General features: G+C 42.1%; 1 protein-coding gene across 2 annotated transcripts in view; it reads right to left on the bottom strand.

The window, feature by feature from the left end:
• The window catches only part of SLC6A11 (solute carrier family 6 member 11), a 94,060-nt gene that overhangs the window by 31,839 nt on the left and 44,528 nt on the right, over window positions 1-17,693 (bottom strand). For both annotated transcript variants that reach the window (XM_083869524.1, XM_083869525.1), the window contains one exon: window positions 16,150-16,284. In XM_083869524.1, coding sequence (XP_083725650.1) covers window positions 16,150-16,284 — 135 coding nt within the window. The remainder of the gene's footprint in view (window positions 1-16,149; window positions 16,285-17,693) is intronic.

The raw sequence follows: 17,693 nt of genomic DNA, 5'->3' as shown, positions 1-17,693 counted from the left end.
CAAGGGAAACTTTTCAACAGTTTTCTTTTTCCCAAAACAACCTTATGTAAACAATATCCCTTTCCCATAACAGCAGGTGTTGTTTGCTATTTCTGTTACTGAGCCAATGGGAGAGGTGTCAGCCCTATGGACCAATAACGTGCCTTTAGCACAGCGTGTTATAAAAGGGCTGAATGAACTGTAAATAAACCTTCTGATTTCTGCTGCCTCATGACTGGAGTCAAACATCTTTATTTCATGTCCTGTCGTGACACTGTGAATCTGTGATTCTGTGTTTCTGTGCCTCTTCCCTGTTGGGGCAGATGTCACTGACGCTGAGTTATGTTTCTCCTGCCTCCAGTTCCTGCTCACACACCTCTGCTCTCAAAGCCTGCGGCCAGCAGGTGATGGTGAGGAAATCCCTGTGTGTCCTGCCTCTGTGGGAAGCAGAAGGACACTGCCCAGAGCACAGCTCCCAACCCCAGCTGCCTCCAAAACCAACCCGAGCCCGAAGGCGAACGGAGCTGGATTCGGCAGCGTGGCCCTGCCTGGAGGGCAAGAACAGATTTTCCCTTCTCAGCTACCCTGGCACAGTGCCCTGGGTGGGCACCTCCACGCTGGAGCCTGGCCCAGCTGCTGGAATGGTGCCACTGGCAGCTGCATTCCAAAAATTAACAAACCAATGGAGTTTCTGTAACGCTACCAGTGCAGAATTCACCTCGCTCTCCCTCCGCAGCCTGCGCCTTCTGTGCCTTCTATACTTGGAATTGGAACCAGGACAGAAGCTGCTGGTAAAGCTTAGAAACTGCAAACAAAAAAGATAAACTCCCCCCGAGAGAGATTATTGTTCCCAAGGGGTTTTTTAAGTGGCCAGCAACCACGTGGTTGAAGGTGAAGGAAGCCTGGTTTTATATTCAAAAACACTTTGGAAAAAATCTGTCAGTAAAAGCTCTTTAGAAACCTGAGCAATTGTGATTTAAGAAAGTCACTGCTGGAAAAATCTCTAGGGAACAACCTCCTGGAAGGTCCTGGGGGACTGGCTGGCCATGAGCCAGGAGTGTGCCCTGGAGCAAAGACCAGCAGCTCCTGGGCTGAGGATGAGGAAGAGTGAGCAGTGCCCTGAGGGAGATGGGTGATCCCTTTCCTCTGCCAAACACCACAAACCCAGTGCTGGGATCCTGTCACCTTAATTCTTCAGCCTTCTGACCATTTTTTACATAATTCTACTAGAGTTCCTCACACATTTAACATAAACAAAAGTAGACTGCTTTTATTCCTCTCTGTGATGGACTTCTGAGTTGACCACTGGGGTCAGAGGGGTGTTCCTCTCATCTCCCAATCCTTGATCAAATTCCAAACTCTATTTAAACCCCAAATCATAATAAACTTCCTCTTTCTCTGCTCACCTCTCAACCCAACATGAGTGTCGTTCCTTCATGTTGTGACCAGCGACAGGATCCCACTTCATGAGGAACAGGGACTTACTGGAGCCCAGTGAAGGGCTACAGATGGGACTGAGGGACTGCTGCACCTTGAAAAACGTGAAAGGTTTGAGAGGCTGAGAGAGCTGGGACTGCACAGGTTAGAGGAGAGAAGGCTTGGGATTCTTGAGCATAAATAAACGTGTAGAAATAAATAAATACCTGAAGGGAGGGAGTAAAGGGCAGGGAATCAGTGCCTTCTCAGAGGTGCTGGTAGAAGGACAAGAGGCACAAACTGAAACACAGCTAATCCCATTTAAATTGAAGAAAAACTTCTGGAGAGAGCAGTAAAACCCTGGAACAGGCTGCCCAGAGAGAGCTTGTGGAGTCACTGTCCATGGAGAGCTCAGAACCTGACTGGACACGATCTTTGGTGGGGCTTTCAGGGCTGGACTCAATGATTTTAAAGGTCTTTTCCAACCCAAGTGATCCTGGGGTGGTTCTGGCTGAACCTGCTTTGGGGGGTTCTATTCAAATGGGAATTTTCTGACTCGCTGCCATTTGCTTCACTTTAATTTACATTTTATTTTACAGCATGGAGACAGAGACTGCCCCAGCAGGGACACAGAGACTGCCCCAGCAGGGTGGACACCCCAGGACAGGGAACCTCCCAGTGAAAGCTGGACAGAAACCAGCCAGAATCCCAAGCTAAATCTGGACTCTTGTGTTGAACAGTTCACAATTGGCCCATCCGTAATTAATTGAATTAATTGATACTTTCAGCCTCCCACATCCTCCAGCAGCGAGTTCCACCATTTAGTCATTCATTGTGTGAAAAAAGCACATTCTTTTGTATTTCTGTAAACCCACTACATCTCCATTTTTATAGGCTTTTGCCAAAGGCAAGGCAGGGTTCCAGGAGGACCTCCTGAGTTCCTGGCCCAGGGCCACCCAAACAGGGAATGGTGCCTTGGCTGTGGAATCAGGAGGGCTGAGCTCCATTTCCAGGTTTGACAGTGTGTAAAAGCTTTTTTTTCTTTCTTTCTTTTTTTTTTTTTTTTTTTTTTTTTTTTTTTTTTGCCTTTTCACATAAAGAAACTCCCAGTGACTGTTGGGTGTATAGTGCCCTACACTGCTATTTAATCAGCATCACAAATAAATACAGATCTCTGAACAGCCACTCCAAATACTCAATTTTCTACCACACTACCAAAAACGTGGCCCAGCTTCCAGTTATTATCCACTAAGTAACTCTAATATATTTGATTTATTTTAAAAAAACCAATTTATTGCCTAAAGACCAAAAGGAAAAAAAGGGAAAATGTTTTTAATTTAACAGAAATGTCTCTAGAAAATCCCTCAGCTAAACCCAGTGTTTAATAAACCCATTAAAAAGGCCAAGTGACAACTTCTGACCCACCATTGTGTCACACACAGAAAATCTTAATTGAAGGCAGCATTGATTTCATGCTGTCCACAGAACAATCTAAATATTGCCCTTCACAAGAAGAATAAAAACTGAGTGCTTAAGCAGAACAAACACTAAAGACACAATTAAAAGTTAATTATCTTTTCTAAAGTAACCTCGAAACAGAGAAATGAAATCTGGGGCAACACATTGCTTCAAATATTGGTAGTGACAATATGGGTCAGCAATCCAAAAGGACAGACAAGGGAATATTTAATTTTATTCTAATTTAATCTCATTTCAGTCACTCAGCCTTTCTCAAAGCTACCAATGTGGATAATCCCACACTAACTCAGCAAAAACTGGCCCAGAAAACAATGAAAATCCATAAAGTTAACCTGGTGCATTAACCACTTTATTAAAACATCCTTTTTCATTTGAGAAACATCACTTTCTGTTTAATAACATTTAATAGGATGGAAAGGATTGAAATTGCTGTCAAGACATGGAAATAAAACTGTTTTCTCACTTTAGCTACAAGGGATACTTATTTAGCTATAAATACAAAACAAAAACGTGTTCAGCCTGTGCAGAGGTCATGGACTGTCCTTTTTTTATTGCTGTCAAGACCAGATGTGTTGGGAAAGATTACAGCAACAAACCTCAATTGATGCTGTTTTACACCACAACCACACAGACTCTGATTTCAGAAGGCTGAAAATGACGCTTTATCTTTGGGATGTGTCTCCCTTTTATCCCATTTCACACAGACCAATCTGATTGGTGACACAAAGACAAACCTCTTCACTCCCATTGGTCAGAGCAGAGGGACAGCAAGGAGAAGTCCCTCCTGGGGAAAGGAATGAATAACAAAGTTACAGTTACAAAAACATTTCTCCTGTTTACAGAAAATTCCCTGGGAACAGAATTTCAGAAAACCAAAACATCTCAGGCATGGAGCCAGAGCTACACCCAATTTTAATGTAGGCAGTTAAAATGCATCCCAGCTCAAGTGCCATGGGAATGCTCCCCAAAGCCATTCTGCCATTGTCCCCACAGGGAGTCCCAGCACCTCTCCCACCCTGCCACAAGCCCAGCCTGGGGGTCACAATGGCTCAAGGGCACCTCCAGGAGCAGCCAGAGAGGGAAAACCAATAAATGTCTGCAAACTCCACGACAGGGTGGATGGATGTGTCCCCTCTGAGTTCCACCATCACTCATCTCCCTCAGCCAGAACAACTCCAGGGAGCAGAAGGAGGAACCCACCGAGGGCACCTCCCCACTAAACCCTCAGCAGATCAATCCTGTGCCTGCACAAGCAGTGGATTGTTTCAGAATCCATTGTGGTGACCTCCTCTGAAATGCAGGTCACAAAACCTTATAAATTTATTTACCACAGCCTCAAAGGCTCCAAAATCACAAAGAAAAACTCTGCTGCTTTTTTTCCCTGTAGCCTCATCCTCCAATTCCACCAGTGATGAAGTACTGAACAAGCAACAGCCATTAACTTGGGCATTGCATAGGATTGTAAAATAATTAAATTAGCTTTAAATCCATCTCTCCCCGTGCTCCCAGCTCTTATGGTGGGAATTCCACAGCAGAGAGTGTGGGACTCCAAATCCCAAGAAGGAATTTGGGGTGGCATCTGAGGGAAAGCAGGGATTTTGTACTGAATTAGCACAGGCAGGGCAGAGATGATAACTCAGGGTGGCCCAGCTGCATCTGCCTCAGAGTTAATTGCTGGTGAATGGTGGCTGGAATTTGCCTGGAGCCAAACCAAGGGCTTGGCACCTACCCAGGATTCTGTGCCAAGAATCTCCCAGATTACTCCAGCAAGCTCAGAGCAACAATTTGTCCCATCAATCTCTGATTTTAAGAATTCATTTTTTTCTTTAAAGGGGCATTTGGGATTTATGGTTTTTCTCAGGCACAATTCCCTGACAGTTTAGGGAATTTCACTTTCCCAGGTAAGGAGCTACTGACAGCACCCAGGCAGAAAAATCAGAATGAGCTCCCCAGATATTTTTTTTTTATAAATAAATAGAAGGAGAGATTAAAAAAGACAAAACAATAAAGTAAATTTGGTTTAGACCTTCAGGCACAAGCTTGTGTTCTCCTCCCTGTGACAGATTTGCCTGGGAGAAGTTAATTAAGAAAACAAAGCACTGCTGATGTCCTGGGCTTGTTTTAAAGGCTTGTCTGAAGTGTTCAAAGAGCTGATTTTGGGGTGGTTCCAACCCCAAACCATCCTTGGTGTGGTCTCTGTCCCTCCGAATCACTCCTTGGATGTTCCCCCTCCATGGGAAGGACCTTTGGCTCCCGTCTGATCCCTCCAACCTATAGCACTCCCTACACAGGATGGAAAAGACTAAAAGGGCTCGTGGTTTGGTTTTTTTCTTTCCCTTTCTCACTTGCTGCCAGCTCACTTAATGCTGCCTTCTTCAACTCTGTATTTTGGAAATATGCACTCATCTCTTACTTTTACTTGCATATGTATGACCATGGAACTCAAGTAAAAATTAAGCCATAGTATAAAATAAAGTAAAAAAAAAAACCAAAACAAAAACCAAAACCAAAACTAAACAAAACCCAATCAAAAAACAACAAAAAAACCCTAAAAAAACCCAAATAAAAACCAACCAAAAATCCCCCAAAACAAAAAAAACAAACAAAAAACCCCAAACCAACCAAACAAACAACAAAAAAACCAAACCCCAAACCCAAAAAACTCAAAAAACCCACAAAACCAACCAACCCAACAAAAACCGCCACCTAAACTACTTAAAAAACTAAACAACTTAAAAACCTGCAGGTCAGTGGAGTTCTAGAAATACAAAAATACATTTCCCAGCAATGCCCCTGTACTGACAATCATTGTCTGCTCAGCGTCAAAACACACGGGAAAGTCAATCAAACCCTGTGTTGTTTAATTTCTGCCTGATTCACTCAAGCTGAGGCATCTCTGCTCTGGCTCTTGGGCATTCCAAGTGCTCCACAGCAGATTTTTCCTTTCACTGAGAGAACAGTTTGAAATTTAGATTCTTGCTTTTTCAAAGGTCCAGGTAAAGGGGGAGTTGTAATTATACAGATAATGAAGTCAGCTGAAGATTTTCATTCTTGCAGCCTTTGTATGGATTTCTGACTTTCACTGTTTCACTTTTCACTTTCTCTGTTGTTTTAATTTACTGCAATTTACTGCCTCAGGGTAGAGGAATTTGCAGGAGTGATGGTTTATAGGAACCAAAGCACATTTCCAAGACACGTTTCCACAGCAAGCCCTGTTCAATACCACGACCCTGGACCACCTCGCCTGCTTTGTTGTGAAGATATTACCAAAGAAGTAATTTAAATTTGTAATCCCTCCTCCTCTGCCTCATTTTCTGCCTTCATCACCAGTAACTCACTGAGGGCTGCTTCTCCCCAGGTTTTTCAGTGCTGCCATTATTTCCCACCTCTGTTGTGCTCCCCTTCATGGCTGGATAAACAAATCCCCTGAGCCCCCCGGGCTGGGAAAGTACCAGGAGCTTTTTGTGAGTATCCCCCAGAGTGACCATGTTGTTTTTATTATTTTACACAGAGGGATTTAGAGCATTTTAAAAGCCTGAGTTGTTGTTAGAGTGGCAGGAGCTGTGTACCCAATAGTGGATTTTAGTAAACAAGCCACTCAACATTCACTGGAATTCTGCTCTGAGCCTGAGCCTTTTTCAAGAGAGCTGGGCAGTGGAAAACCTTGCATTTATGCCACAGAGCTGGCAGAAACATAAAGTAAAACTGAGATTGAGAGAAAAAAAAAAGGTCTAGGATTAAAAAAATGCCATTTAGAAACCATACTCAGGATCTCACTTCTTGACATTTGGGCCCACTGAAAGTCTGACATTGATCAAATGTTTGATTTTGCAGAAGAATGAAGCTCCAAGTTAATTTTAGTTGCAGATTTGTGTGAAACGTAAAAGCATTTGGCCAAAAATTGGAAGGATATTTCAAGAAGCCAAATGCTGTTGCAAAAGCATTTGCTTTTTAATTCCTAAACAAGATTTTATTCCAAAATGTAATGATAAGTAAAAAACAAAGAATTCAAATATTTAAAATAAAAGCTCCGCTCTGTGTGAAACGTTTTCTGTTTGTTCTGCTAAAATATCAGTTTGCAAACAGAACCTGAGTGCAGAATCACCAAGAACAAGATCCCATTTCTCATTTTTTAGGGTACAGCTGCACTTTTTGATTCAAGTATTCTCTGGAACTGACCACAAACAAGTGAGAAATCAGTGACCCCTTACCCCAAACTGCACCAACACCTGCAGATTTCCTGCCAAATTTGTAACACATTTTCTCAATGCTTTTCATTCCCTCTCTGGTTGTGACACCCCAAATTTTTCTTCTCTTTTCCTAATTTTCAAACACAAATTGCAGCAGCAGTGTGGGGTCAGCCCTGGTGAGACAAAGCCCATTTCATTACCTGTGTTTTTATTATTTTATTATCTGCGTTCCCCAGGGACATCAAATGGGAAAATTTCTGAGAAAAACTCTGTCTCTTGAGCCTCAGTTTTTAAAGCAGCTGCCTATAAAAATCCATATGGGAAAAATCCATTTGCATGTGGAAACTGAGACTGTGCACACAGCTAAGGAAGCTTTTCCTTAAAATATTCCTGATCTTTACAGGAATTCCTGTATTACAAAGTTTTCTGGGGTTTAATGTTAACACATGGAAATTTATCTCTTTAAAGACTCATTTCAGGGGAAAGAATAGGAAGTCACACAATTCACTGCAGCCAAATGTGAAATTAGGAAAATGTTGATTTCCCCTCCTGTCATTTATCCTCATGGGCAGTTTTGGTGATGTAACATTAGTGTGAAAATGTGGAGGGGTGTTTTATCAAGCAAAAGGAAAAAACAACTGAGCAATGGGAGGTAAAGAACTAAAATTGGGACAATAATCCAACAAATCAACAGCCTAAGCCAACCCTACACCAACCAATGCAGTCACTTTATCCATGAGGAAGGAAGAGGCAGCAATGCAGTAAATCCCATATTTAAGCACAAATGTCACAGAAATTTTAGTGGATACCAAAATCATGGCAGTAAACCCTGAGGGAAACACCTTTCCAGCCTCACACCTCTCCCAGGGCAGGTTTGGGGGGTTCACACTCTAATTTTCAGCAGATGTTTGCCCAGCCTTCTTTTTGTTGGCTTATTTTGAGAGTTCAACTGTTACTCCAGTCTCAGGGTGGAAATAAAAAGAGTTTCAGAAATGTCAGGCGGATTAGAAAGCATTTTTTTGTACAGGTATTGAAAGAATAATCTTTCAGAGCACTCAATTTTTCGAAAGAGCAAATTGCAGATTTTCTGTGCAAGCAGCACGTCATTCCACCAGTGCAGTAATCTCATCTTCTCCTTTTTTCTCTCATTCCTCTGGAATAATGGGATTAAGAAGAATCCTACTAGCAATTCTTAAAATAGCTCTATATTTCCTGTGCCTCTATTTATATAAACCCACTGGTATCACAGAAATAACATGGAATATTCATTTGCTTCACTTACTGACTCTCTCCACTGCGTGCAAGCTCCCTTACTATTATTTCCTCATTAATATCCATCCCTCGCTTAGGATTTTATTTTACCAATTCTGAATTTCATGTGAAATACATGCTTTTAACAGCAGCTTTTCTCTGGTAGAAGACTGGACTTCTAAAGTAGCTGACAGAGCAAAGTCATTGATATTATTTGTAATCCTTTAAATGTTCCAATTTAGGCCAAAAAAAAAATGCTTTTTAAGTTTCTCTTGTGTTTCTTTTCAGGTTCCACCATGAAAGCAGTGGGAAATCTCTGGCTGTCATGCCCATACTCCCAGTTAATGTGTGGATCCTGTCTCCCTCCAGTGGCAACTGCACCAGCCATAAAATCTGATATTAAAGTGCAATTAAAGCCTCTCTGAACCTCAGATGATGCCAAGGTGCTCAGGGGTTGTAGGGATAGCTGGAGAAGATTCCCTGTGGCCCAGAAATCCCAGAGAAATTCCAAAATGAGCCCATTCATTCAACAAGTCTCTTCTCACTGCCCAGCCCTGCTTAGCTTGCTGCTGCTCATGCAGCAAGAGCAGGAAACAACAGGGAGAAAACACGGGGACAAGGAGACAAATTGTTTGTTCAGGGCTTGAAACAACACCCCAGAGACATAACTGGAGTTCAGAAAGCACCTAAAATTAACAGTCACAACATTAATAAATAATAAATAAACCAGAGTTGCCTGGTGAGCCTTGAAAAGGTGAGTTATGAGCACTCACACAACCCAAAAGTTTGTGCGTGGAATTGAGATTGAGCCTTTCCCACAGAATGCTTGAATTTATCCATAACTTTTCCAATTAAATGTACACAAAACCTTTCCACTTAAATGCACACAAAGCCTTTCCACTTAAATATTTCCAAAACTTTTGCACAATATAAAAACCGACATGGTGAGCAGCCTCCCAAATTTTGGAAATACTTAATTATTCCCAAAATTTTTGCACAATATAAATCTGATGTAGTGAGCAAACACTGAGCTGCTCCAGGCACCACAGGGAGTTTATTTTTTGCCCCAGGAGAAGCCCTTGGGTCTGTCCATCCCATCCTTTTGGAATGTGTGTGCCTTTTCATTTAATTTGGGATTTGTTGCTCTTCCTACTTTTTAAAGTCACGTAATCTTTAGTGCAAGATCTGCAGCACATATTACATGAAATAATTCCTCCTGGGGGAGGTTATTAAATGCATTGTGGGGAAAATATCTCTAAGCATCACACTGGGCTGTATCCTTGATTTTATTCCCTTACAATTTCAAACCTCAGTGATTTGTAATGATGGCCTGCAAACAGCAGACTTGGAGAAGAATCCATTCTTGAACATTTAAAATGAAAGTTTAAATTTTGGTAGGAGATTTCTCCCCAACAGCAGCACAAGAACCTCACCTCCAGCAGCAAGAATTCTCCCTTCCACTGGGAGAACAGTTTGAAATTTAGATTCTTGCTTTTTCAAAGATCCAGGTAAAGGGGGAGTTGTAATTATACAGATAATAAACTGAGCTGAGGATTTTTATCCTTTGTATGGATTTCTGATTTTTACTGTTGTTTTAATTTACTGCAACTCATGCCTGGTTCAGATGTGAATACCTGCTGAGGGAAACAATCCAGAGAATGGGAGGGAAGTGGGAGAGAAAAGAGTAAATTCCATACCTGTGGCAGAACTGCACAAGTGTGATAGGACCTGTACATCTACCTCCTCTCATTGCTGTTATTTTTTCTCAGTTAATTAATTTATAAAAAAAAAAATGCTGCCCAAACTCTTGTAAAAGTCAAAAATGCACTAAATCACCAAAGGGTTTGCTAACTTATTGGTGTCAAAATTCTGGTAAGATTCAGGATGTTTCCCCTGTCTCTGAACCATTTTTCCGAGTATTATCCTTAAAATCTCACCATCCAGTATTGAAGATACCCTATGGAGCAGTTTCTCATCCCACTGCAAGTTTTCCACTTAGGGAATCATGGAATCATTAAGATTGGAAAACACCTCTAAGGTCGTTACCTGTCACATTAAAAAAAAAAAATAATAGAATAAAAGCATCCAAAAATTCTCCAGCAATCAGAGAGAATTTCATTGCCAACATCTGAAAATCCCAAGGTTTCTATTGTAAGCATCAGCAGGTTTAAATGCAGGACAGGTCTGGAATCCACTGCTCAGCAACCTGAATTTTCTGAGCATGGAAGCACCCAAAAATAAATTTCCAATTTCTTTCACAGCCTTTTTTTTAAGAGAAAGCAGAGGCCTAACATTGATGTTTGAATGCAGCAGTTTGCTTCACTGTCAGAGGGAGAAAAGAGGATTTTCCTTTGCCTTGGAAAAAAGGCTTCACTGGCCTCGAGGTGGCGACAAGATTGTGGATTCCAGGGTTGCAAATCCTAAAATTGGAGATCAATCTGCATTATTTCTTCTTCCTAGAGCAACTCAGCCTCCCCAGATTTTGGAAACAAAAAGTTAAGGGGAGAAACATTCTCGAATGCCTTTGCAGCAGGGTTTTCAGGTCAGGATTTAAGGAACTATCACCTCCACACTGATCCAGTATTCCCAGATTGCTCTCACCTGTATGTAAATTGTAATTAGACTAATTGGAAAGCAATTGTTTGTAGCCGTAGTGGGCAGCATCTTTTAAAAAGAATATTGTTATTTATGTGCTGAAACAGACTAATATCATGGTAAGGAGGGAAAAACCACCACAGTAAGCTGATCCAAAAATTAAGGAAATGTATATGAAAAATAACAGTTTCCAGGTTGGGGGAAAAAAATCTATATGCATTTATTTTAGAGCAACTTTCTACCAGAAAAAAAAAAAATTGTTTTCTCTGAAAGAGATGTATTAAAATGCTCTTTTTTTCTCTACAACCACACATGAAAACAGCCTAAATGCCACACAGGAAAAAGCTTTTTTTTTATCCAGATGTAAGGAAGAGAAGGATTTTAGTAGTAAAAAAAATCTATCCAGAGTAAATGGGTTTTCAGGTTAAGCTGATGCTCATTGCTGTGCACTCATGTTTTGGTTACTCATTTTCAAGAAGGAGAATCCAGTGGGCTTCCAGCCAGTCAGGCAAATTTCAATGCCAAGGAAATTTATGGGAAAAGTCCTCCTGGAAGCCATTTCCCAGTTGTCAGCTCCACATCCCAGCTGCTTAGAAGTGAATTCTCCTGGCTGTGCTACCGAAGAGTTGCAGAAATGTCTCTGCCATGGCGAATCTTATTGCAATTTTAACGTTTTCTCATTGCAAATAAAAGAGATAAATCCAATTTACCTGTCATGGCTCTGGTTTTCCTGTACCTGATTAATTTGGCTTCATTCCTCAAGCTCACCATTCACCTGAGAGCTTATCAGAGATGAGGTACAACCTCTATTCCTCCCTTAGAGAAATGGAAATTTGTGCAAGGTTTTGGAAGTCAGCTGTTCAGAGGAGTGTGCAGCTCTGTCTGTGTCAGATGCTCTCATGAGCATCTCATGTTCATTAAGACAATTCACAATTTTAGAAAAGAAAAAAAACCCAGGCACTTGGCCAATTTTTTAGCCTACAAACATACAATAAACAAGAAAGCTTTATTCTGATTTTTCCTCCCCTTTTTAACAACCCGCTGTTACAGCAAGGGTTAAATTGATGTGATTTTCCATACATTTATCCATACTGTTACTTCCTGACCCATCCAACTGCTACATCTGCCACTCCCTAAACTCCTTCCAGGCACAAATGTTTGTAAAATCCTCTTATAAAGAGTGGAATGTTTTGCCCAGAAAGGCTCAGTGAGCACCACCACAAGTACAATCACATATTGAGTGCCTTAAATCCATCCAGGGACAAGCAGAACCATCCTCTGAGTCAGGCCTGCACACAAACTCCATAACAATCCCATTAACTCGCTGAAGCACTGCTTTTGTGGGAGTTATAACTCAGCAAAGATCCTTTATTTAAATTGTAAACAGCACCTGTATCTCCCAGATTAGGGCAGAGGGATGCATTTCAAGCCCATTTGAGCATGAAGATTATTGAGACCTTTTTGTTGATGAAGGAAAACACTTTTGAGGCTTAAATGGAGCTCCACTCTATTTCCATTTCTACTGATGCAACACACAGGGATTGGTGTGAGCTCTACACGTGCTCAGCACAAAAAATGGCATTTTCAGAGCGAGAGGATTGGGTCTGCTGGAGAGACAAAATATAAAAATGAAATGGAGACCACAGGCATTGGGAGCTGAGGGGAGCTGCAGAGATGAATAGCTGCTCAAAAAGCTTTAACCCACCATGGAATGCAAATTGCACAAAGACAAAAGAGTCAAGAACTTCAAACTAAAGTGAGCCTTGAAGAGAAATTTGATTTTTTTAATCCCCAGTAAAGATAGCTGGCTGTGGGGCTCAAGTACCTCTCTCCTAATGCAGACCCAGCACCCTCCCTGAAGTATTATTGAAACAGCCCTGCAACTGAAGAGGAGAATAAATTCTGCTGGTAGACATGATTTATGCTTTGGCATTAGGGAGTAAATCCACTGGAATGAGTAAACAGGGAAACTGGAAGCACGAATCTCCAGGTAGTTTCAGTTGTGCTCCTTGGCAAAAAGCTCTAGAACCAATTGACAAGAGGTTTATGGAGTGGGGGAGGTTATCCTAATATTGGGGGTTTGAACATTAAATTCTACATTTCCATAAAATGGAGAATGCCCATATATCCATCTTATTACCATTAAAAGTTGCACTAAAGCTGAGCCAAAGGCTATTTTTAAAATAGAACTAGTTGTGCCAAATTCTAGTTTTTATGTCTGAAGAACTAAGCTTCCTCCGTTTCTTGACAAGTGACAAGAGATTGCACCCATAAGTCTGAAAGCTTTCTTCAGGTATTGAGTTCATCATTCTCAACACCATATTTCAGTTCTGGTGGAATGACAGCTTTTTTCAACACCAAAATAATTCTCCAACACCAATGAATATTACAATTCAATGACCTGCATTGGTGTCCACCATCTCCATCACGGCACGTTTTACTTCAGCTTCTTTTTACTAAAAGCTGTTTAAAACACAACTGAAGGACAAAAACTCCTCAGTGAAAGTCTCCCTGAAGCTGGAAGGAGGAACTGGCTCCTTACAACATTCCCACAAAAGGAATTCCAGCCCCACATGTGTGGGACAAACAGACACACCCCACGTGTCTCCAGCGCTTTGCGCTCCCACCAACGCCTTGGGCTCTGCAAATTGTCATGGCAACCACATATTCCTTTACAAGTGGCACCAGGATAGTAAATAGGCATATAAACCCTCCTTGGAGCTGCTAATAATGTCCCTAAGCTGGCGTGCCCTCCCTCAAAGACAGACACGAGCAGCAGTGTCAGTGGCACGTGGGAAATCCACAGGCAGGGCAAAATCCCGTTAAGAGCCTCTGGAAAAGCGCTGGCAAAGGGAAGGGAGCAGCTCTTACACAGCAGGGCTGACCCCTGTTCACAGGAGGAGTTCACCTCTGTGCAGAGCTGAGCTTGTTCACCTGGGCAGGAGATTTGGGGTGAGCTCGGTGTGGCCTTGAAGGAGCCCACAGGAAAGATGGACAGGGACTTTTTAGAAGGGATGGAGAGACAGGAAAAGAGGAAATGGTTTCATATTGACAGAGATCAGGGCTGGATGGGATATTGGGCAGGAATTCCTCCCTGGGAGGGTGGGCAGGCCCTGGCACAGGGTGCCCAGAGCAGCTGTGGCTGCCCCTGGCAGTGCCCAAGGCCAGGCTGGATGGGGCTTGGAGCAGCCTGGGACAGGGGAGGTGTCCCTGCCATGGCTGGGGTGGCACTGGATGGGCTGTAGCGTCCCTCCCAACCCCAACCATTCCACGGCTCCACACAGACATTGCAGGGGAGCAAAGCCCAGGGTGCCCAAGATGAGGGTCAGGCCAGGGGCACCTGCAGCTCCAGCCCCACACCCAGGGCTGAAACAGCAGCTCAAAGTGGGCAGGACAAACCCTGACACCCCTGACAAACACACTGCACACAATTCCTTCTCCTGGCTAAAAGCAGTTTGGGCACTTGGGGCTCAGCTGGAAACAGGCTGGATTGCTGGATTCACCAGACACTGAGTCTGTTGGAAGGTGCAAACAAATATCCAAATATCTGTGAGTGTGCAGAGTATCCTGGTTCTCCCCGTGTTCCAGGGCTCATTTCTCTGGTGACTTGAGGCCACCTCTGCTGGAGGTGCAGCTGGAATTCTTGCACAGCTCTTTCACCTCCCATCTGTGCTGGCACACAACACAAACATTGTCAAGTCCAAAAGACACAATGTGATCAAATTTTCACCTAAAATTTTCAATCTTTAAAAAAAAAAAAAATCTTTCTGTTTTTGGGGTGGGTTTTTTTGTTTGTTTTTTTGAGGGGTGTTTTGTTTTTTTTTTTCATTTTTTGGATTTTGGTTTTTGTTGCTTGGGATTTTTTGGGGTTTTTTTTTCCCCTAGAAATATTACTTGTTTAAAGCAAACATTACAAGTATTTCAGATGCCCCAAGGAAATCACCTGAAGGAGCCCCTCTATTGTCTTTTGCAATGAAATGCACATTTAAAAGTAAGCAGAGATTTTAAAAAATTATGCTGATGCGTCTTCAGTAAGCAGATTAAAAAAAATCATTTTGACAAATATTCCCAAATTCCTTTCTGTCTGCTTCTCAGGATCCATTTAATAATGTAATAGCCTCAGGAGAAACACTGTGTAATGTCTTTTACAGTGCCAAAGCAGATCAGTAAAATGCTGTCTGCAACCTGTCAGGTTCTACAGTGATTGTGTCATTTTCCCCACCTTCAATATCACACAAATGATGGACAATAACTGTTCTATTGTAATCCTCTGTCACTGGAAATAAATTTTAAAAAAACACCAAACCAGCTTAATCCATAATTTTCATGTTCCACTCTACATTGGAAATAACAAAACAGGCAGATTTCCTAGTTTGAGCACTTCATTCTCCTCGGCTGTACATTCTGCTATAAACTCAGCAGTCATCTAAATGAATAATTTCTCTGTTAATTCTGCCCGAGATTTAGATTTGGAACAAGCAAAGAACCAAAAAATGGCTAAACCCCAATTAGATTTGTTCCCATTGAACTGGTGACAACACTCCTGTCCCTCAGTGGTAGAAGCACCAACTGCAACTGGCTCTGAAAATCCTCATTTATCAAACAAGGTCTTTCCAATTTAAAAAATTATCTGCTCCAACACACAACAGGCTTTACAACCCTACCCCAAATTCCACAGCTTCAATTCACAGACTCACAGAATCACCAGGTTGGAAGAGACCTTCAACATCTTTGAATCCAACCCAGCCCTGGCACTGAGTGTCACATCCAGGCTTTCCTTAAATGCATCCAGGGATGGTGACTCCACCTCCTCCCTGGGCAGATCATTCCAGTACTTTATCGCTCTTTCTGTAAAAAAACTTCTTCCTGATATCCAACTTGTATGTCCCTTGGTGCAGCCTGAGGCTGTGTCCTCTTGTTCTGTCAGTGCTGCCTGGAGAAAGAGACCAACCCCAGCTGACTAAAACCACCTTTCAGGGAGGTGTAGAGGATGATAAGGTCACCCCTGAGTCCCCTTTTCTCCAGGATAAACACCCCCAGCTCCCTCAGTCGTTCCTCACAGGGTTTGTGTTCCCAGCTCCTCACCAGCCTCAGGGTCTCCTCTGGACGTGCTCAAGTGTCTCAACATCAATGAGGAACAACTCCCCAGCAATCACCTGTGTTCAGACTTCAAAACCAAGAGACTCCTGCAGTTTTTCCCAGTCAGAAAGGCAAATAAACATGCAGCCCCTGGTCCTACCTGTGGGTCAGAGAGGCGGGAGATGTCGGGGTAAAGGTAGAATTTGATCCCCTCGGAAGCGCCGGGTAACGTCACCCCCCGAATCAGGAGGATCATCAGCATGATGTAGGGGAACGTGGCTGTCACATACACAACCTGTGGGAGGAAATAAACATCAGAAAAGGATTGGGTTTTCCCAGCTGCAGCAAAACCACCTTATTTTCACATCTTTGTGAAGTTCTATTTTTGTCCTCCAGACATATTCCCTCCTAAACTCTTTAGGTTTTGTGGGAGAGGTCAGCACTTTCTTTATAGAGATTGAGAAGTTCTCTGTAAGTGTATTATGTCCAAACACAGGTACTCATGATAACAAATAATTAATTATATATGTCATAACAATAAAAGCAATGAATTATCAGTTGTCCCATAATTACTGAACTGATTTTTCTTAAGTCTGCTCTGTCTGCATGTCTGGGTTTCAGGAATAAGCATTTCATCAAGCCCAAAGGTTAAATTCTATCCACATCTCCTTGGGATTTGATAGAGAACCCTTATCTTACAAAGAACCTTCAGGCAAAATTTCTGAGGTGCTGAACCCCAGCAAATCCTGTTTTCACACACACGGCCACACCTTCTTTTCCCCCAGAAATCAGTTTGTTCTCTGCATGGGTAGCAACAGGAAACCTGCAAAAAGTCACATTTTCCAAAGGAAAAATGGAGCAGAATTTGTTCTGTTTCCCAATCCCAAACCTGAGACCAGGCTACTCAAACTCAGAGAAGGATTAAATGATAAATTCCATGCCACTAACAATATTTTCTTTATGTGACAACCACCTGAAATTTAACTCTCTGTAATTGCCTGTGGCCATTTCCACCTGTGAGATATTACTCTTACACCTGCCTTGCAGCAGTCAAAATTAGTTAAGCTGCAAGAATGGAAAAAAAATCATTTGGTGAAAAATACAACTTAAAAAAAAATGCATTTTAAACTAAGGAGTCCAATATCTGTCTCCTATGTAAGTGAAAGGGAGACATCAAAGAATGGACCTGTGAAAGGATTCTCAGACATATTTTTGTAATTAATGAAATGAAATTGGATTTTCAGACTGATTAACCCCAAACATTAAATGACCTCATGTGCCTCATCGGGTACCCTCAGAAATGGGGGAATTTGAATTTCCCAGGAAATGGAGAGCACCATCCTATTCCTGTAGATCCCAAAAGCCTGAGCTGATGAATTCCTAGGTCAATACAAGGAAAAATGGGAAGTTTTATCCCCGTGCTTACGTTTATTGACTATTAGTGGGAATGCAAACTGCTCTGACTGGCTGAGTTCAGATAGCCTTTGTCCCTCCACATTTGGGCTTCAAATAAAAAAAAAAAAAAAAAGATCAGCAGCTAATGAGAATTAAAAAACAAACACATGGGATGGACATGGTCCTGCTCTGAGCCTTAAATTAGGTGGAAAGGATGGAGTAGCCAGCTAATGCTTTTCATTTATTTAATTCTTTGCCAGCTATTTTGTCCTCCTTGTTTTAAACCAAAAGTTGCATTTAACAGAGGGC

This window comes from Zosterops lateralis (genome assembly GCF_965231275.1).
Source record: "Zosterops lateralis genome assembly, chromosome: 11".
Taxonomy (NCBI): domain Eukaryota; kingdom Metazoa; phylum Chordata; class Aves; order Passeriformes; family Zosteropidae; genus Zosterops; species Zosterops lateralis.
Note: the sequence above shows the minus strand (reverse complement) of the source record. Positions and strands in the feature narration are given on the sequence as shown.